General features: G+C 38.1%; 1 protein-coding gene and 1 long non-coding RNA gene across 2 annotated transcripts in view; both read left to right on the plus strand.

The window, feature by feature from the left end:
- SRC (SRC proto-oncogene, non-receptor tyrosine kinase) overlaps window positions 1-14,804 on the plus strand; it is a 116,443-nt gene extending 101,639 nt beyond the window's left edge. The window contains exons 6-12 of the mRNA XM_081946718.1: window positions 1,067-1,216; window positions 2,970-3,125; window positions 5,082-5,261; window positions 8,215-8,291; window positions 10,782-10,935; window positions 11,744-11,875; window positions 13,331-14,804. Of these exons, the coding sequence (XP_081802844.1) occupies window positions 1,067-1,216; window positions 2,970-3,125; window positions 5,082-5,261; window positions 8,215-8,291; window positions 10,782-10,935; window positions 11,744-11,875; window positions 13,331-13,539 (1,058 nt within the window). The 3' untranslated portion in view covers window positions 13,540-14,804. The remainder of the gene's footprint in view (window positions 1-1,066; window positions 1,217-2,969; window positions 3,126-5,081; window positions 5,262-8,214; window positions 8,292-10,781; window positions 10,936-11,743; window positions 11,876-13,330) is intronic.
- A 62-nt stretch (window positions 14,805-14,866) lies between these two features.
- Window positions 14,867-19,933, plus strand: LOC309389061. Its single transcript, XR_014174886.1, has 2 exons — window positions 14,867-16,392; window positions 16,502-19,933. It is a non-coding gene; the product is annotated as an uncharacterized lncRNA (long non-coding RNA).
- The last annotated feature ends 1,325 nt before the right edge of the window (window positions 19,934-21,258 follow it).

Below are 21,258 nucleotides of genomic sequence, written 5' to 3' on the forward strand. Positions count from 1 at the left end.
GGACAGGAAGGCCCGGAGGAACGTTGTCCATGGGGTTGCGATGGATCAGACATGACTTCGCAACTGACAACAGCAACAAAATTCTTCATAAATGCTAAACAGCAATGTTAGAAATACGTTTTCCTAATAATCTCTGAGACCTTTACAAGAGTTTTTAAGCATGTCGGTGTCAACCATTTGGATTGTATTATTAATTGTGATCAAAGTGTTGCCCATAGCCAGATTTTGAGATGAAGATACAAGCCGTAGAGGAAACAAGGATCTAATTCAGAACTGTATATGTTTTAAAAACATTTTGGAATCCTGAATTTTGTGTAATACCCTAAAACTGATACCACAATCATATTAATAGAGCAGCACTTTTTCCATTTAATTGGAGCACTGAACCAACAGCGAAGGAGGAAGTGGTTTTCCCTATAGATTTCTTCTGCTTAAGAGTTGTAGCAAAGACCTGCCATCAAGGCCTTCTGTGTTAGCCCCATACAAATTAGCTGCTGAGGTTTGACAGGATCAGAATGAAGACGGATTCATCTGCAGGCCATAATTAGATCAGCCTGGGTCGCTCGGTTGCTTTCTTCAAAGTTGTCCCTTCTTGCATTCCCCTTCCCCAGATCTTAATCCTGCTGTGAAGCTGATATCCTGGTGACTGTAGCCTTAGTATCTGCTTTTATATAACTGGGATCAAGACATTCTGCTTTGACAGATTTGCTTATGTATGCATTCAGTATTTTCCCTATTCTAAAATGCCACTGTGAAATGGAATCAGCAGCTTGCATTTTATAAGAGACATACATACATACATACATACATACATACATACATACATACATATCATGTGACCTAATTGCATATATGCTTTGATGTGAAACCTTTAGTTATTTGGAGATTGATGAGTTTTTTCTAGGATTGATATTTTTTTTTGAGAAGGAGGGAAGGAAGGAAGATGCACACATACTTAGACACAAAATATAGCCTTGTCATCTTGGGTTAATCAGTCTTAATAAATATTGATTGCAAATTATCTTTATGATTATAGTCTTAAATAGATCTCACTTTTTCTTTACAGGTGCCTACTGCCTCTCTGTCTCAGATTTTGACAATGCCAAGGGCCTCAATGTGAAGCACTACAAAATTCGCAAACTGGACAACGGTGGCTTTTATATCACATCCCGTACACAGTTCAGCAGCCTTCAGCAATTAGTGGCTTATTATTCCAGTAAGTGTCATTTCAGCTTCTCATGAGGGTTGTGTCCTCTTCAAAGATCTCTGTCTGAGATACCCCAGAATAAGGAAAAGAGTGAATATATTTGGACTATATTTGAAAGACGTGATTACTTGATTATATCAAGTAATAAAATATTAAATATGAAATGAACAATGAAAGATTGCATCATTGAATCCAAATTTAACTGTTCTAATGTTTGACAGTATATTGCCTTTTTACCTTTGAACTGTCACTGCAAGCGATATGAGATTTCTGTTCATTGCTCTTGAAAATAAAATAAAGTATACATTTTGTGACTAATACAGTGGCACACTGCATAGTATATATTCAATGTATAGACATTCCTCTACTGACAAACAGACTATGTTCCAAGATGCTGTTCATAAGTCTGCTTTATTCATAAATCCAAACAAGAATAAAAATCACTCTTGCACTTAATTCCAAACATTCACAATCACTACAATAGACCCCACACACAGTCACTACACTACTAAACAACAAACGATATGCATTAAGATCAGCAACCAGTATGTGAGCAAAAATCAGGAGAAGGGAAAGAGTTAGTTATAGTATTTGCAAGGAGAGTAATGTCTAAACCAACATATTAATAGTCCTCATTTAGAGACAATTTATAGTTAAAACAGTAATGAAAAAGTAACCAATCTGCAGTCAATAAAGCAAAGGAAAATTGAAGAAAGATAATACATTTTTGATGTTTCACAACTGCTTCATTTAATGGCCAAGTTGTTGGTTCCAAGTGTGGTTACTAAAAGAATGGGATGGAATGGGATGGAATGGGATGGGATGGGATGGGATGGAATAGAATAGAATAGAATAGAATAGAATAGAATAGAATAGAATAGAATTCTTCATTGGCCAAGTGTGATTGGACACACAAGAAATTTATCTTTGAGGCATATCCTCTCAGTGTACATAAAAAGACAAGATACAATGAGGAGCACCTGTAGGATGGGTGTCAAACTCAAGTCCCGCAGGTGGATCCGGCCTGCAGAGTGCTTAGCTCTCGACCACTGGGCCACCCTGGAAGCAGCAAAGGACCAGCCTGCAGTGCCTCTACTGGTGGAAATGGAGCTTGGGAGGAGCGCCCATGGCCCTCCTGAGCTCCGTTTTCACTGGCAGACGGCTAGCAAAACAAACTAAAAACAAAAGGAGAAATGTTTCCTCTTTTGCATTTGAGCATACAAGAAGGGACAGGAACCAAGAAAGGGAAAGAGGAAAGACAGAAAAAGAAGGGAAGGTGGGAAGAGAGCAAGGAAGGAAAAATAAGGAAAGAGGGGAAGGAATAAGAAAGGAGAATGAAGAGGCAAGGCAGGCAGGCAGGCAGGCAGGCAGGCAGGCAGGAAGGAAGGAAGGAGATTATAATGAGAGTGAGGGACGGTCTGAGAGAAGACATGCCTTAATAATTGGCCACCACAGGTGTCCCCAATATGAGTGACATTGAGCTGGTCATGCCCATCCTGGTCCCACAAGGTCAAACACAACCCACAAATTAAGTGGCTCTGAATGAAATTGAGTTTGACATCCTTACTGTAGGGGATATTCAATCAGAGGTACTAAACTGCTCTGAACTGGGGCTCATTTGCAATAGCACTTAGAGTTTTATACTGTTGCATAGTGCTTTATAGCTCTCTCTAAGCAGTTTAAAATGTTAGCATATTGCCCTCAACAATCTGGGTCCTCATAGGTGTTCTTTCATTCTGCAACTGATTTTATTCTTTCATAGAACATGCAGATGGTTTGTGCCACCGTCTTACCAATGTTTGCCCAACCAGCAAGCCTCAAACACAGGGCTTGGCAAAAGATGCTTGGGAAATCCCCCGGGAATCTTTGCGGCTAGAGGTCAAACTTGGACAAGGCTGCTTTGGAGAAGTCTGGATGGGTAAGAATTTCCAAGAACAGATATGCTCATTTTATCTGATGAACGACACATTTCTGAAAATGTATTTTGAATAGATGAATAGAATAGAATAGAATTCTTTATTGGCCAAGTGTGATTGGACACACAAGAAATTTGTCTTTGGTGCATATGCTCTGTGTACATAAAAAGACAAGATTGTACATTCGTCAAGAATCATAAGGTACAACACTTAATGACGGTCATAGGGTACAAATAAGCAATCAGGAAACAATCAATATCAATATAAATCGTAAGGATACAAGCAACAAAGTTACAGTCCTGCAGTCATAAGTGGGAGGAGATGGGTGATAGGAATGATGAGAAGACTAATAGAAATATTAATGCAGCATTAGTGAATAGTTTGACAATGGTGAGATAATTATTTGTTTAGCAAAGTGATGGCATTCAGGGGAAAAAAACTGTTCTTGTGTCTAGTTGTCTTGGTGTGCAGTGTCCTATAGCGTCGTTTTGAGGGTAGGAGTTGAAACAATTTATCTACAGGATGCAAGGGGTCTGTAAGTATTTTCACAGGCCTCTTTTTGACTCATGCAGTGTACAAGTCCCCGGTGGAGGACAATTTCAGGCATGGAATAGCACTTAGAGCAAACTTTTCACTTTTGGCTGTCCTATGACTTCGGAGGTGATTGTTGAGTTGCTAAGGAATCAGCTGCATTGTTTTATGACTTGCTATAGCAAAAGGTGTAAGGTCAGTTATAACAGCTGCTTTAGTAATATGATATCAGCTGGTGGACTTGCACCAAAAGAATGTGGGATCTTGTACTAACCATGCATTACTGCTGTTTACTATTTCATTATTCAATGGCTATTTTAATCCAAACATGTAAGGTGCTTAGGGTTACTTCAGTGACTGAGGTGGCCTCTAAATCAATAAACCAATGAACAAATAAATAAGAGTATTCAAACACATAATTATCAAATATAAAAGATTGTGGGAAGTTTCCAAATGTAATCGTTTGAGCAGACTCATTGAAATCAATATAAATGAAGATAATGACAAGGATAGTGGGACCAAACTCCACATCTCAAATAGATATTGCCCATCTACTAAATACGTATACCTTTCAATTTGCATAGGGTATTAATATTATGAATGTTGTCAGACAAGATACAGAAAATCAAGTTACAAGTTGGTTCAGAATGGATGAGCTGAGCCTTCTGTTATCTTAAGAGCCGTAGTATAAGATTTCTGTGGAAACAGATCCAAGAGGATCTCTTAATCATTTTAATTAAAGAGGGTTGAGCCTGTTTGATACCAAACTGGAAAACTGTTTTTGCATTTCCATTTTTATTACAAAACTGTATGTGGAATTAGAACTCTACCTGCAGTTCCAACTTCTTAGGAGAGGGGTACAAAGTTTAAAATTAGTTTGACATTCATTTCTGACTGTTATATTTTGACTAGTTCTTTCTGAAATTGGGAATTTATAAGAGGGCAGCCTGGACGTTTTGGAAGTGAAATGTGTGCATCAAATTCACAAGGATTATTGCTTTTGACAGTAATTGTACTCTGCTGTATTCAGTATGTACAGTATATCCCGTATACTTGGATATACAATGGCAATAGCACTTATATACTGCTTCATAGTGCTTTACAACCCTCTCTAAGCGGTTTACAGAGCTGGTATATTGTCCTCAACAATCTGGATCCTCATTTTACTGACCTCGGAAGGACAGAAAGCTGAGTCAACCTTGAACTACTCAGAATCGAACTCCCGGAGTGAGCAGTGGAGTTAGCTGCAGTACTGCATTCTAACCACTGCACCACCATGGCTCTTTTGTATATAACTGTATATAACAGTGACTGTAGTATCAGCATACTCCAAATCTGGTGGCTTACATGTTTTAATATCTGAAGAAATTGGTACCTAACAATCTAGGCTTGTAAGTTTGAGAAAACTAATTCTGTTTCTTCTCCAGGGACCTGGAATGGTACCACCAGGGTAGCAATCAAGACTCTAAAGCCTGGGACAATGTCTCCAGAAGCATTTCTACAGGAGGCTCAGGTTATGAAGAAATTGCGCCATGAAAAGCTGGTGCAGTTGTATGCTGTGGTTTCAGAAGAGCCAATTTACATCGTAACAGAGTATATGTGCAAAGGTTGCTGTTATTACATTTGCTGTTATTTGTGCTTTCTCTTTCTCTGTATGCTTTCTTCTCCTTTAAACTGAAATAGGCAGAACAGAGACAGAGGAGAAATCTGAAACTGGAAGGAAAATATACCTTCTCCTAGCTATATTTATAATTTCTTTTTTTAAAATATATTTTTATTATTTCTACATTTAAAACAATGCAGTACCACGAAGTCGAAGTGACCATACATTCACATTATATATAACTAGTCTCAACCATTAACTATTAGCCTACTTAATACATTGTCTATCCTTCTGTCCAATCACAATATATACAGTTTGTTCCAGTCTTGTCACCAATCATAAAATATGTTCCAGACTTCAAAATATTCTGATTCCCCTTTATTTTTAAGTTCAAGAGTGAGCCTATCTGCTTCCGCACAAGCCAACACTTTTCTGATTATATCTAGCTCTGATAGTGTATTTTCTTTTTTCCAATATTGTGCATAAGTTATGTGCGCCGCAGTTAGTACATGTATAATTAGATAAAGTGTATCTTTCTTAAACCCCTCCGGTATCATGCCTAGGAGAAAAATTTCTGGTTTAAACAAGATTTGGTCTCCCACCATTTGTTCTAACCATGGTTGAATCATTTCCCAATATTTTTATGTCTCATTGCACATCCACTGCATATGATAAAAGTGACTGGTGTTTTTTTACACTTCCAACAATTTGGGGCCAAATTTTTAAACATTTTGGAGAGCCGTGCTGGGGGGGGGGGAGATGCTATCTGTAGAACATCTTATAAATATTTTCTTTATACGCCGTAGCCATTGTTAGTTTCTGATTAAGTATCCAAAGTTTTTTCCACTTAGCCAATTCCACATTATAACCGAAATCTTTCGCCCAGGCGACCATAGTTTCTTTGACATGTTCCTCCTCTAGCCTATATTCCAACAAAAATCTATAGACTTTGATCAGCCTGTTTTCTGTCTGTATCAAAAATTTATCTAATATTGTGTAATCTTTGGCAATACCTTCCTTCTTCCTATCCTGTGCAAACCTTGATTGTATCTGTAAGTAGGACCACCATTCTACTTGTACCCCTTGTGATGCCAATTCTAATCTAGTTTTGATTTCCCCCTGTCTGTTCAATAACTCTTTACATGTAACTATATTTTCCATATTAATTAAATTTGGGTGTATGTATGCTTCCATTGTAGATAGCCAAATGGGTGTTTTGGTATAGTGGTCATGTTTAATTTTGTTCCATATTAATAACAGGGACTGCCTGATGTAATGTCTATTGAAATATTTGTGTGCAGATCCTTTTTCATACCAAAGGAAGGCATGCCATCCTACTTGGAGGTCATGACCTTCCAATTTGAGTAATCTTTTATTTCTCAACGTTATCCATTCTTTTAACCATGTTAGAGTGGCCGCAGTATAATAAAGTTCCCAATCTGGTACGCCAAATCCTCCTTTTTCCTTAGCTTTGAGTTTTATTCTTGGTTTTCTTCCCTGCCACATAAATTTCAAAACCAATTGATTCAAATCCTTAAAAAAACCTTTTTCTAATTTAATGGGAATATTCTGAAATAGGAAAAGAAATTTTGGTAATACAGTCATTTTTATGACTACGATCCTACCCATCAGGGACAATTGTAGGTTTTTTGTAGGTTTTTCCACCTTTCTAAGTCTTTTTTAGTTTTATTGATCAAATTAGTATATTATCTTCTTTGATGGACACACACCTCGCAGATAAATGTATACCTAGATATTTGACTTTTTTGACAGTTTGGATACCCAATTTCTTCGTTAACTCATCTTTCGATTTGGATGTCATATTTTTAACCAGCATTTTAGTCTTTGTCATATTTATCTTTAAACCCGCTACTTTCCCACACTCTGTCAATTCCTCAATAAGTTTCATACCAGACTTTATAGGATCCTCTAACACGAAAACTAGATCGTCCGCAAAAGCCTGTAACTTAAATTGTTCCTTTTTGATTTCTAGTCCATTTATCTGTTCCTCTTTATCTGTACATTCCTAGCTAGAACTTCTAAGGTTAATATAAACATATTATATATATAGATATAGATATATATCTATATTATCAGCACAAATACAACATATAATATGTTGTATTTGTGCTGATAAATAAATAAAGGGAGACTAGTATAGATTTATTTCAAGGTATTTAGCTCTCATCAGCTAGCCATACCCTTACTGGGATTAGAACCTGAGCTGTATTACATATTAGGCAGATGTATTAGCCACTAAGCCACAGGCTCTCCTCCTTATCAACTGATCCCAGTAAGGGTATGGCTAGCTGATGAGAGCTAAATAGCTTGAAATAGATCTATACTAGTCTCCCTTTATTTGTTTATCAGCACAAATACAACACAAACATAGCAAAGGCAACATTAAAAATAAAAATATGGTTTTCTGCCTGGATGGTCTTCTGTAATGAACCGAAGGACAGAAAGGGGGAGTAGTGAGCTCCCTCCCATATTTGGGCATGCCAGGGGTTGTAACACAAATACATACATACATACATACATACATACATACATACATACATACATACATACATATACACACACACACACACACACACACACACACCACACACACAATATACTGTATATATATTTATAATTTCTGTGTTACTGAATACAATAGCATGTGAAACACGAGGCTGACTGCTAAAAATGCATTTACACAACTAAAGATATTGTAATTCGGGGCTGAATGAATTCATATACTGTTTAGCAAGCACTGAAGTATGATTCCTTGGCACGTAGGCAATTCACAATTCAGTTCTTGCTTAACGTGTCATAATAAAACTCAAGGAATAGAAAATTACACCCCCATTTACATGTGTGGCTAAGTGATAATAATGACAGGCTTTAGAAAGCTTAATGACTTTGTCATTTTCCCCTATGTGAATTCCTGACAATTGTCTGTTATATTGTAGGGAGCCTCCTGGATTTTTTGAAGGGAGAGATGGGCAAATATCTGAGACTGCCCCAGCTGGTGGACATGGCTGCACAGGTGAGTGTAAAAAGCTTTGCATAGGCTGCAGATAACTTAGGCAGGGGTGTCAGACTCACATCGTCACAGAGGCATCACATGATGTATTGGGGCTCCCCCCCCTTTGCTAAACCAGGTGTGGGTGTGGCCAACATGTGATGCATCCAGCCCTTAGGCCGGGAGTTTGACAGCCCTGACTTAGTGCATCTTTCTCACATCTATATCACAACTCAGCATTTGAGAGGTAGATTCTGAACTGGTATAGAAAGCAATCTACTGTTTCTTGTGCTCTTTTTGCAATCACCATATTTAGGACACCCTTTATGGACAGCTGCCTGAACATTAAGATCTACCATTTGCAAGAGTTTTTATTTGTCTCCCACCATGAGAAGCAATACATTCGTTTTATTTATTTGTTTGCTGTCCATTTCATTGCAAAGGATTATATGGGGAGAAAGAGAGAGACTGAGGCTTTTCTGTTCAAACACCACAACCACAACAACCAGTTAGAATGGCATCAGCTGGTGTATCAAGGAAAAATTATTGTTTCCTCAAACTTTTGGATCTCAGGATAGGACTTTTTTAAAAATATTTTTTTTATTTTCAAACAAACATAAACACGCAAAATATATAACATAAAAAACCTCTACATACAGTGTGTCGATTGTTTATAAAATCTTTCTCCGTCCTTTCATAGTCATCACTTGAGCTTTATCAAAAATCACTTATTGTCAATCAAATATCTTTGTATACATTATTATTGTACTTCATTTGTTTAATTATCACTATTGTTTCACCATTTTAAACAAGGTATTCTAAATATGTATGCATTTATATTATGATGATTCATTATTTAATCTTCAATATATCCAATAATAAAGATTTTTTTGGTATCCTATTCGAAATCATTCTATTATTTTAGCATTAATAACATTCTTTAATAATTTTCAATTCCATGTTTTTTCCATTAGTATCATCAATCAAATATACATTTATGCAAATTATTATAATTGTTAAACTTCCATTAAGCGTAGCTATTATTACATCCTTTTTATATGAGGCATATTTATTGAAGTAAATTTATATTATGGCATTTCATTACATCATCCTGAAATCATCCAGTGATATTACACCTTTATATTCTCTTCTATATAAAATTATTAATCTTTTATAAAAAGGCTTTTCTACATCATCTCCATCATCATCACTTACAGTTTTTTATAAAATTTCATATTATCAATCTAGTATATATAAATGCTTTATTATCATTATTGATCATTTATTTGACTGTAGCTATTATTACTTTATCTTATACATAATACTCAAAGTTTAACTACATTTAACTAAATTTTATTGTGACATTTCATTTCATCATCCTGTATCCTTCCAGAAATAGTGTAGTCCAATATCTCTTGCCATTTGTAGAATCTTTATTCTAAGTGTTTTCTTGATAAGTCTTATTTCTCTTGACAACTTGTTGTTGATTGGATATCTTAAAAGAATTCGAACCCCTCCGTATGTTCTTTTCATCTGCTTGACTTTTGTTATCACTGGTGCTTCTGCTGAAATTGCTCTCATTGTCTCTGCCAAATTTTCTCCCCTATCTTCATCTATGTTTTGACATCTGAGATAGAGTTCCAGTTCATCGATCTCTCTTTTCTGTATTCCGCTCTTATCATTTCCCTCCACACTCGATTTGCTGTCAACGTCAACAATTTTCTTATCACTTTCATATGTCTCTGTAATTTTTTGAACTCTGTCCTCAAATTTCATCATTGTTTTATAAGTATTCTCAACTCTTCCCTCTGTACTTGAGGACTTTTAATGCACTGGATTTGTTGGAGCTATGTTGTTGTTTTGTCAAGTTTGAATTGATTGCATCTTATCTACGATTTATTTATACAAAATGAAATGTAGCCATTTTAACAAATGCATTCACATCAGATTTTTCTTCTTGTAATTTGAAGTGAATTGGGCCAGGGAAATATATATATTGGCTGTAACATAAAAAACATAACCTGCTTATTGAACTAATCCACTTTTTAAAATTTTTGCAAAATATATTGAATTACAAATTAAGCAAATAGCTTGGTCTTGTGCATCAGGCCAAATCACAAAGAAGCATTAACATTAAGGAAGCCTTATTTGTTGTGCAAATGTAGTTACATAATTTTAATTGACTTACTATACATAAGTATCTTATGCAAACACTCGTGAAATTCTGAGTGCTTTCAAGTAAGCGATTTAGTTTGCAGCAGAGGCCTCAGTAATTTTCTTTAAAAATGGTAGTCAGCCTCATCCTTAACTATTATTTAGTCTGTATCCTATGCTGATATTTTAAGATCACCATCATAAAGACTTTGCTACACAAATGACTGTAACCCAGAATTTCCCTTGTTACGAAGTGAATAAGGCTTGTCGATTTGACTAATTCTTCAAGGAGTAAAATCTGCAGAACAAAATTATTGTCAAACTACCTCAGACTTTAATTTGCCTTTGGAATGATGATAGATTGCCTCTGGCATGGCCTACGTGGAAAGGATGAACTACGTTCACAGAGATCTCCGAGCTGCCAACATCCTTGTGGGGGAGAACCTGGTATGCAAAGTAGCTGACTTTGGACTGGCACGACTGATTGAGGACAATGAATACACAGCAAGACAAGGTATGGTCCCTCTTTAGTCTGTTTAGGTAAAAAATACCATTTCCTAAAGAATTGCTGCTTCAGAGGGAAAGAAGGTAGTATCAGTAGGATGTAGGCATCCTCTCGCTCAGCAGATACTAGTAAGAAGTTCATTTGCCAGCAAGTTATATACTGTATTTTTCAGAGTATAAGACGCACCTTCCCCCCCAAAAAAGAGGGTGAAACCCCGCCCCCTTCACAAAAATGGTCGTGCGTAGCCTTTTGGAGGCTTTCAGAGTGCTCCTGGGGGGTTGGGGAGGGCAAAAACAAGTGAAAAACGAGCCTTTTTTGCTCTTTTTTCCCTCCCCCCAGACCCCAGAAGCACTCTACAAGCCACCTAAAGGCTATGCATGCCCTCTTTTTTTGGCAAAAAAGGGCCCATTTTTGTGAAAAACTGGCCTTGTTCTTTTTTGCCTACCCAGCCCCCAGGAGCACTTTGCAGGCCTCTCAAACTCTCTGCATGCCCCATTTTTCACAAAAAAAATGAGGTGTGCAGAGGGTTTGGGAGGTCTGCAGAGTGCAAAACCTTTTTTTAAAATTTACCTCTTCAAAATCTTGGTGCGTCTTATACTCTGGTGCATCTTAGAGTCCGAAAAATGCAGTAATTAGGTATGTTTCAAATTACTATGGTGTTGCTTACAGTGGATGAATGATAAAAAGTAGTTAGTAGACATGACAGCACATGTGAATGTAATTCACCTCCATTTGTCTTCTCTTCTTGCGATCCCTAGACAAGAAACCTGAATGAGAGTTTTCCGCCTTTTTATTTACATTTCTGTTTCCGGCTTAGGTGCTAAATTCCCCATCAAATGGACTGCTCCAGAAGCTGCTCTGTATGGTCGGTTCACTATCAAGTCAGATGTTTGGTCCTTTGGAATACTCTTGACAGAACTTGCCACCAAAGGTCGAGTACCTTATCCCGGTAAGTGTGTGTTCCGTTTTGATATAGGTGCCAAGAGCTTCAAACGCATCTGTAGGGAGCTCTTTCCATCTACCATCAGTTCCTGTGGGATAAAAAATCTAATGAAGGAATACAATATGAAGAAAACCAGATCATTCATGAAAGAGGAGGCTAGAGTGTGGCTGGCTATGGCTCACACCACATTTCTTTCCCCTTGAAAGGCAGGCCCTACTAACTGTAAGTGATGAAAACCGCCATATAAACGCAGGCAGTGGCAACTAAACTTCATCTCTCCAGTTCTTCACCCTCTCAACCCAACCTTTGGATGGGTTATGACCAAGCCAAAGCATTTGTCCGATAGCATACAATAGACATAGAGTGCCAATCTGACTAATGCCCCTGTATGTTTTGATTGGAGACTACCATGTTTCCCCAAAAATATGACCTACTGGGAAAGTAAGTCCTAGCTTGATTTTTACATGTGTGCCTAATATAAGCCCTACCCACCCACCCCAAAATAACCCCTAATGAAGAACCCACCCCCTCCAGGGTACACAGGTAAAAATTAAGGACGTGGTGGCTCAGTGGCTAAGACACTGAGCTGGTCGATCAAAAGGTCGGCAGTTTGGCGGTTTGAATCCCTAGTGCCACGTAGGAGTGAGCTCCCATTACTTGTTCCAGCTTCTGCCAACCTAGCAGTTCGAAAGCATGTAAAAATGCAAGTAGAAAAATAGGGAGCAGCTTTGGTGGGAAGGTAACATTGTTCAGTGCGCCTTTGGCATTTAGTCATGCCGGCCCCATGACTATGGAGACATTTTAGGGCAGCGCTGGCTCTTCGGCTTTGAAACGGAGATGAGCACCGCCCCTAGAGTCGGGGACAACTAGCACATATGTGCGAGGGTAATCTTTACCTTTACCTTAAGATCCCACCCACTCCAGGGTGCACAGGTAAAAATTAAGCTACTTACCTTTGGTAAGTACTACTACTTACCTTTGGATAGTTGCATCCAGGCCTCGCACACCTCTGCCCATTTCTTCTGCAGCCAGCATGGTTTCCTGAAGGCCTCTGTAGCCAATAACAGAGCTCCAGGTTGATCCAGAGCTCTGTTATTGGCTACAAAGACCTTCAGGAAAGCTTGCTGGCCTTACCAGATGAAGAAGTTCCTGAAGGCCTCAGATAGTGAAAAAGAGGCTGGAAGCGCCACGCACCAGTGAGGTGAGTCAGTGGATGAAATCCCCCCCCCCCTGAAAATAAGATCTGATGCCTTTTTTGGTGGCAAAAAATAAATAAATAAGACAGGGGCTTATTTTCAGGGAAACGGGTATACTATTTGATTCCAACAAAATAAAGAAGAACAAAATTGTGAAACAAGGTACAATTTGCAAGTATTTTCACTCTGTACCAATTATATTAAGAATCTCTCTCTCTCTTTCTTCTTCTTTTGTCTCTTTCTTTCCCCTTTTTTTGTGTCATAGGCATGGTGAATCGGGAAGTCCTAGATCAAGTGGAGCGAGGCTATCGGATGCCCTGTCCACCAGAGTGCCCAGAATCTCTCCACGATCTGATGTGCCAGTGCTGGAGAAAGGATCCTGAGGAAAGGCCAACCTTTGAATACCTCCAAGCTTTCCTGGAGGATTACTTCACATCAACAGAACCCCAGTATCAGCCAGGAGAAAATCTATAGGTCTGAGGACTGGACCAGTTGCCAGAAGACTTTATGCTGCTGCAATGGCAAATGTGCTCTAGAGAGGAACTTTTGAGTCATATTAGGATCCCTGCTGGAGTATTAGCCAGGGTGTTTTCATCATTCTGGCAATTTGCCCTTCTTTTTAAGGATTGCACCAACTTACTTTGTTTGTGGTTAACAAAAGCCTTGATGAGTGAGTGAACGAAGTCTCATTTTAATATGAAGTTGGTTGTAGTACAGCAGAGGAGTTTCTGGAACACCAAAACTTTCTGCAAAAATAAAAATAAAAATCAAGAGCCAAGATCCTACTCCTGAAGGTTACTTATTTTCAGGACTGTGTCCTCCATCAAAACCATCCTGACTATGCTTAGAAGGAATTGCAACCAGGACAATCCTGCATTTGATGCAAGACCGTCCTGCATCAAAGCACTTGAGTCGTTTCTGATTGAATGCGGATGTTAAGGAAGTATGCCTTTCAGACTCTCGTGGCTTTTGTTCTTCTTTATGGACAAAACCAGCACAATTTCCCTACTTGTATTCAAACATCTGGATCTAGGCTGACTGAATCCAAGAAAAAAGTAGTAGCTCGCTTCTATTGTGGACACTGCACATTTTGTGTGTTTGTAATCCTCTCCTTTTTTTATTTTCAACACCATTTCCTTCTGTGCCACTGTCTATCCAGTCTTGTCCTGTTCGTGGAGGTGCACTTGCCAATCTTAGCCATATAATAGGGGGAACTGGATGTATTGGGTTTGTTTAGAAAAGGTGTTATTTGCCTTCTGCCTGTAAATGAACTAAAGGAAAAACGTACCCAGCATTTGCGTAAGATAGGACATATAATGTCATAAAGCAAACAACAATCCCCAAATTGTTCAGGACAGTGAGCTAGATCTTGGACTGGAGGCTTGTCTTCCCATCTAGCCCTTTAATTCAATAGATATCTGAAGATTATCAGTTTTTTCAGCCTGTAAAAAAAAAAAGTAAGGTGGCAGGAGCATAAATCCTTCTTCTCTCTACCCATAATGAACTGCTAAGCTGTTAATACCAGTCTCCTGCCTAGGAAATATTAGTCTTCCACATAGCATTCGATAAATTCTTTAAGCACACATTCAGCTCACATCACTGCCTTTTAATTTTAACCCAGTCTGGGATTCCTCAGTGCCTTGGAAGCATAATACTGCAGCAGGAAATGGCCTGTTGCGTTTACTATAATACTCATGGTCTAATCCAGGGGTGGGGAACTGTGGCTCTTTTGCGACTTGTGGACTTCAACTCCCAGAATTCCTGAGGCAGCTATGTTGGTTCTGGAATTCTGGGAGTTGAAGTCCACAAGTCGCAAAAGAGCCACAGTTCCCCACCCCTGGTCTAATCACTGCTTCCATTTTCTTTGCCATGATTTATGATTGAGCAACATACACTGGAAGGACAGAAGTAAAAATACTCAAAATTTAGGAAAACCTATATAGTTCAGCAAAATCTGTTATCCCTACCCACTTTCCCTGTTCAGCCATTTTAACTGTCTTCCCAGTTAAGGACTATAATTTCAGGGATTTGAATCCAGTCTCCTGATCCAGAAAACACCCTGCAAAATCTATGTGGGCTCCTTTCAGAGTGATTCTTAGTCTTCCCCAACCCAATGTATTTCACCTACTTTGGATTAAAAACCCCATCTGCCAGGAAGTGGATGGTGATAATTGTGATCAAAACATATGAAGAGTATTGTCTTTGAGGGAGGCTGCTATAAGAAATCTAAAACCCTGTTCTCTTATTTTATTTTCAATAAAAGTGAATAACATTAAAAACTAATGTGCTATGTAAAGTTTGGCAAAGGGATCGTGAAGAAATGAATACTTAATCTTTTACTTCTGGAGAGCAAGGTAACTCTTTAATTTTTAAACAATCTTTTAGGGAAAACGCTACAACACTTTAAATAAAATTAAAAGTGTAAAAATAGGGCAGTACAGTAATGAAAATCCTATTTTCCAATTAGATAATGCCATTAAAGGTCAAATGATTTAGCAAATCTTTGGCTTCTGTATGAAGATATAATGATGGTGCTTGGTAAAAGTCATTTGGTAGGTAACTCCACAATTTGATAATGTAGGAAATGTACTGAGAAGGCCCTGTGTATATATACAGGGATATTGACATACTGGCCCAAACCAATGGTCTGGACCAGTATGCCATTGCAAGCAATTTTTTTAAATCTCTAGGGAAAAATAAGTGGAATCTCTTCAATTTAACATGAAAATAGTTGGAAGGTTTGAAACACTAACATACATCTCTGTACACGCACACATACAAATATATATAAACACAATTGGATGTTCCTCTGCTTGTTAGGAAAATTACAGTACACATAACTGCATTGTACCTATAATGTGGCCATAAGACTCTTTACTTGTGGGTACTCACACTTTACTAGTCTCTTTTTTTGCTAATTTGTTAACTTTCCCTGACCCCATGAAGACTTTCGTATTCAAACATATTTTCGCAGCAGTTTGCATCCGAGTAACAAGATGTAGCTTGCATTTAGGTCTGTAATATACACAGTAGAAATTGACTTACATCTTTGTTTATATGCCTATTCCATTCTATTTTTTTTAAAAAAGCACAGGCAGCGAACTGAACATGGTCACTATTTGTAAACCAAGTGTCATAGTGATTTAGCTCAATGGCATTTACCAAGAGGAGAAAAATGAATGGAGCTCCACTTGGCTTGCTACATCACACCTGTTATATTAGCTAAGAAATCTGCATCCTGGAACAGATGTAAGAACAACAGCTGGTAGGACGTTACCTGAGACACTGTCTGGGACTTGGCAGACCCAGTAACAGTAGGGCAGGGGTGTCCAAACTTGGGAACTTTAAGACTTGTGGACTTCAACTCCCAGAATTCCCCAGCCAGCACAAGTCTTAAAGTTCCCAAGTTTGGACACCCCTGCATTAGGGCAAACAGAACTGTATATTCTAGATTCATATTACATGACTTTTCTGTAGGTTAGGCCATGGCCTTAAGCAGAGACCGAAGAAATGTTTTAAAATAAACCAGTTGACTACTATCTTAAACAGGAAAACATTTCATCAGTGGAATGTGAACGCTCCAACTTTTTCCTCAAAAATGATCTTATGCTGTAACAACATAAGATAACATAACAACCTAGATTTATAGAAAAAAATATTGATGGAAGTCCCTCTAGTTTCTTTTGAAGCAGACATAGTTAGATTCACACTTCACTGTCCACACTGGCAGAACCACATGAATAGCAACTTTGTGTAAGCAATATTTATATTGGTTATCACTAGACTAGACTGGACAGGTAGTTTTGACCTTCACAAAATGTGTGAGTCATATATTTTATACTGCTGATCTCATTCTCTAGATTGAGCGTTTTGACAACTGAGATCCCAAGCCTGCAGTCCAAGAAACAGCTCTTTCCCTAAATTGGAGGTGGCTTTGGGGCAGCCTTTGGAAACCTAACTGGCGACACATACAATTTTTAAGTGAGAGAAATGCAAAGAAAGCCAGTCCAGCAATCTTTACTGATATGTCTAGCTAGGTCCAGTGAAGATCTCTGCAAAGAATGAAATGCAAGGACTAATAGCAATCCAAGCCATATATAAACATATCTGCCTTTTGTTGCAACAATTTTGTTGCCAGTGTGGTACAAAAAAACCCTCTTTTGCTGTGCACCAGCTTTGTCTTACTGGGAGAATTTCTTACCAATTGTAAGATAGTCCTCTTTTGTATATAATCCTTGAGTCAGCCAAGCGAGAGCTGCTTGGTGACTTTGGATGTCAGCTTAAGTGCATGTTTCTCCCCCCTCCCAAAAAAGAAGAATGTTGGTTGCAATTGTATTTAGCCGGAAAATATTGTCAGCCTGCCATCACTTGATCTTATTTTTCCATGTCTAAGTTTTTGATGTTCTCTGATGTGCCAAAAACAAACAAACAACAATAGCCCTCCAATAGCAAAAACTTTTATTCCATGATGAACTATATCCTTCATGACCAATTTATGTCAGGACAAAGAAATTACTTCCAAAAGTTTATATGTCGTTTGCTCTAGTCTAAAGTAGATACCTGGCTTGTTTCTTCTTCCATTCTTGTTGATGTCATCTTGTATGTTAGAATGATATGGTGTGTTGCCAGGGGTGGGTGGGTGGGGGGTTGTTGTTTGGTAGTGTTTGCTTAGAAAGGTCCAAAGTTGAGATCTCACACCTCTGCCTTGTGCAGAGAAAAGTGTGTCATTCTCACAACTATGTATTTAGAACATAGAACCTCTATCAGTGCTTCAGTTAATATTCCCAAAGCTTCTTTAGTTTTCCAAGAGATTGTTTTCATCAGAGAGCTAGGGAGCATAGCTGAGAAAGCACCAAGCATGATTTGAATTGGTGACTAGGTTTCACATGCTTCCTCTTAACTCAGTTTCTAAACTGCTCTTTTTAGGAAACGGGATCTGAGACAAGGTATAGTTCCTATGGTTTGCACAAGCTCTTTCCCCAAATAGTTCAAAATCAAGGTTTTTTTTTCTTACACTGAGGATGTCAATATCCTTTCTAGACAATTGAGCCAAATCAGTTTCTTATGCCAAGGTGGGTACGTACCTCAGGACCTCAAAATAGTCAGTGACTGCAGCAATAGGTATAAACTTTAGCAATGGCTTCTCATGGGTAGAACAATGGGAGGGGCCCATGACTGTTCTTTTAGTTACATGCCAAAATGCCTCTCTCCCGCAGAGCGAAACTCCCCTATTTGCATTGTGTTGAGAACAGGGTACAATTTCCTTTCTTGAATATGACCAGGGTATGATGCTGTGTCAAACGATCAAAACTCTTTCTTGCCTTTGTTTGTAATATGCCTTGCCTGTTTTTCTCTATTTGTAATTGCAAAATTCAATTTAACTTTTTTTTCCCCCTGCTCCTTTTTGAAATCTCTGATTGATCGACAGGGCATTCTTGTACAATCTCTCATCAAATGAGAAAGCAATTTAATCAGGAATGGAGACCGTGCCTTTCCACATCTCTAAACTTTTCGATTTTTTTCCTTCTCCTTCCAAACAGAACACATCTTTCCTCCTTCCATTGCTGGGACCAGAATGACTTTCTGACTTTAGCCATTTTTTTTCAGAATTGTAATGTGCTGACATACATCACATCCTAATTGCCACTTTCCTTTGTTAAAACAAAAGTGTTCAATCTAAAACACTAGCTATGTATTATGAGGTGGTTTGGTTAAAACCTTCTCTGGTGTCTACTGTAGTTCTCTACATTTAGGATTGGTTGGGAAGTCAGTTATTTCTAGCAACTCCTACCTACAATCTGAGAAAGTGGGGCTCCAAAATTAACTTCATAAAATCTTTGCTCCATTTCTTCATGTATAATACTGTGGTTAAAAAAAAAGTAGAACATTTTGTTTGTTAGCATTTGTGTCTTCATGTTGTGTGTTCTGGGGTTGGGTGAGCATATTTGGTAAAAGATGGAACAATTCTTTTAAAGGGGATAATCCTTCTTTCCAAGAAAATCTCACTTGTGCTACTATTGATGTGTAATTAAATTTGGAGATAAACCTTTTTTGCCAATAAGGAAGAAGGGTACTGCTTTTTCATGCCAATACCTTTTATATAACATACTTGATTAAAGTCTGCCATCATGGAGAAAGAAACAGCTTCTTAACAAATGCAAAATGGAGCACATATCAACTTCCGAAAACTTTTACTGTGGGCGCTAAAACCAACGTGTGCATGTATGACTGTGTACACGTATAGATACTAATGTGTAAAAATGACCATTTTCCAAATATGTACTTTTTTTAAAAAAAAAGTCAAGTTTTAGGTCAGTTTAAAATGGCAGATTTCTTTCCTGATTTTGGTGTAGCAATAATGATGATGAATACTAATTTAAATGAACACCATGCTTAGTCTTGCTTTTCTTCTTTATTAAGGGCAAATTTTTGAAAGAAAGAAATGGCTGCTGGTTCCCTTTTGTAAAATCATCACTTCCTTTATTCATGCATGATGTAGTCTTTGACCCAGAGGCAGGAAACCAGACCCCATCTAAGGATCGGAGCCTGGCTGACCTCTGCAATTAATTCATGAACTGAAGAAAGCATTAAACAAACTTCTTGTGTTGGCTTTGTCATTCCTTATTTGTTCTGCTTTTGAAAAGGCCCATCAAAGAGGAATCTTGGAATGGGCTCTTCTGTTGCATGAAGTTTAAACACGTCTGAATATGGATTTCTTTTGCTATTATATTTTTTTATGAAAACACACACATTTTGTAAAATCTAAGTTACTATGCAGAGAAATGTGATGATCTCTCTCCTGCCCTTGCCTTTTTAGTGTCTGAAATCTAACTCCTTTTAAAAAATAAAATGTTTTGAAATATTAAAACTTGTAAATGTAGGAAGGTGAAAGTCCTCTTTTAATTCAGTGGTGTACTTCTATTTCTTTTTCACACAGACATAAAAACACAGTTTTGTTGAATAAAAGTAAACGGCACCGTTTAGAAATGAAGAAAGACCACAAAGGGCAGATTTTGTAGTATAGTAATCTTGTATAAACTGTAGAAGAGCATATTTTCTTCTAATTGGACAGCAGCTACATTTTGATAAATTCATTATTTTAGCATGTAGCATGATGGCATTAGTAATAACCCTTAGACTTATATACTGCTTCACAGTGCTTTACAGCCCTCTCTAAGCAGTTTACAGAGTCATCATATTGGCCCCAACAATCTGGATCCTCATTTTACCAACCTCAGAAGGATGGACGGCTGAGTTAATCTTGAGTAGCTTGGAATGGAACAACTGGAGTGAGCAGTGAGTTAGCCTGTAGTACTGCAATCTAACCACTGCACCAACATGGGCCCTCATGATTGTGACTTAATATAGATAGCAATAGCACTTAGACTTATATACCACTTCATAGTGCTTTGCAGCCCTCTCTAAGCAGTTTACAGAGTCAGCATATTGCCCCCAACAATTCTCATTTTACCCACCTTAGAAGGATGGAAAGCTGAGTCAACCTTAAGCCTAGTGAGATTCGATCTGCCAAACTGCTGGCAGCCGGTGATCAGCAGAAGTAGTCTGCAGTACTGCACTCTAACCACTGTGGCTCATAGATACAGATACAGATTAACAGAATTGGAAAGGACCTTGTAGGTCATCTAGTCCAACACACACACACCCGCCCAAGCAGGAGACCCTACATTATTTCTGACAAATGACAGTCCAATCTCTTCTTGAAAGTCTGAAATGATGAAGCTCCCACAACTTCTGAAGACAAGCGGTTCCATTGGTTGATTGTTCTCACTAAACTCTGGCATTTAGAAACCATGGTTTATGGCTTAGTTTCATGTGGGAATCCAACCAATGCAAGGCTTAGGAAATATTGTATAATGGTTAAACAAAACATCAGTGTATTAGGGCATGCTGCATGTGCTTTGTCCTTATCCCTTCCACAGACCTTAGAAGATTTCCAAAGCAAGCAAAACTAAACATTTAGGTAACATGGGGATGAATTAAGGACAAAACTGTGTGCCTTAAACTTTGTTGAGTTTGAAGACATTGCATCCCAAACCTCTCCATTATAGTTAAATTGACCCCATCCATTCAGGTGCCATCACCTGAGATCTTCAACAGCTAATTTTTTTTAAATGCAGCATCTGATTTAAGAAAGTTGTACATTCCTGCCTTAGTATGAATATGATGAATCAG

Source organism: Natrix helvetica (assembly GCF_964273705.1).
Source record: "Natrix helvetica genome assembly, chromosome: 3".
NCBI classification, from domain to species: Eukaryota; Metazoa; Chordata; class Lepidosauria; order Squamata; family Natricidae; genus Natrix; species Natrix helvetica.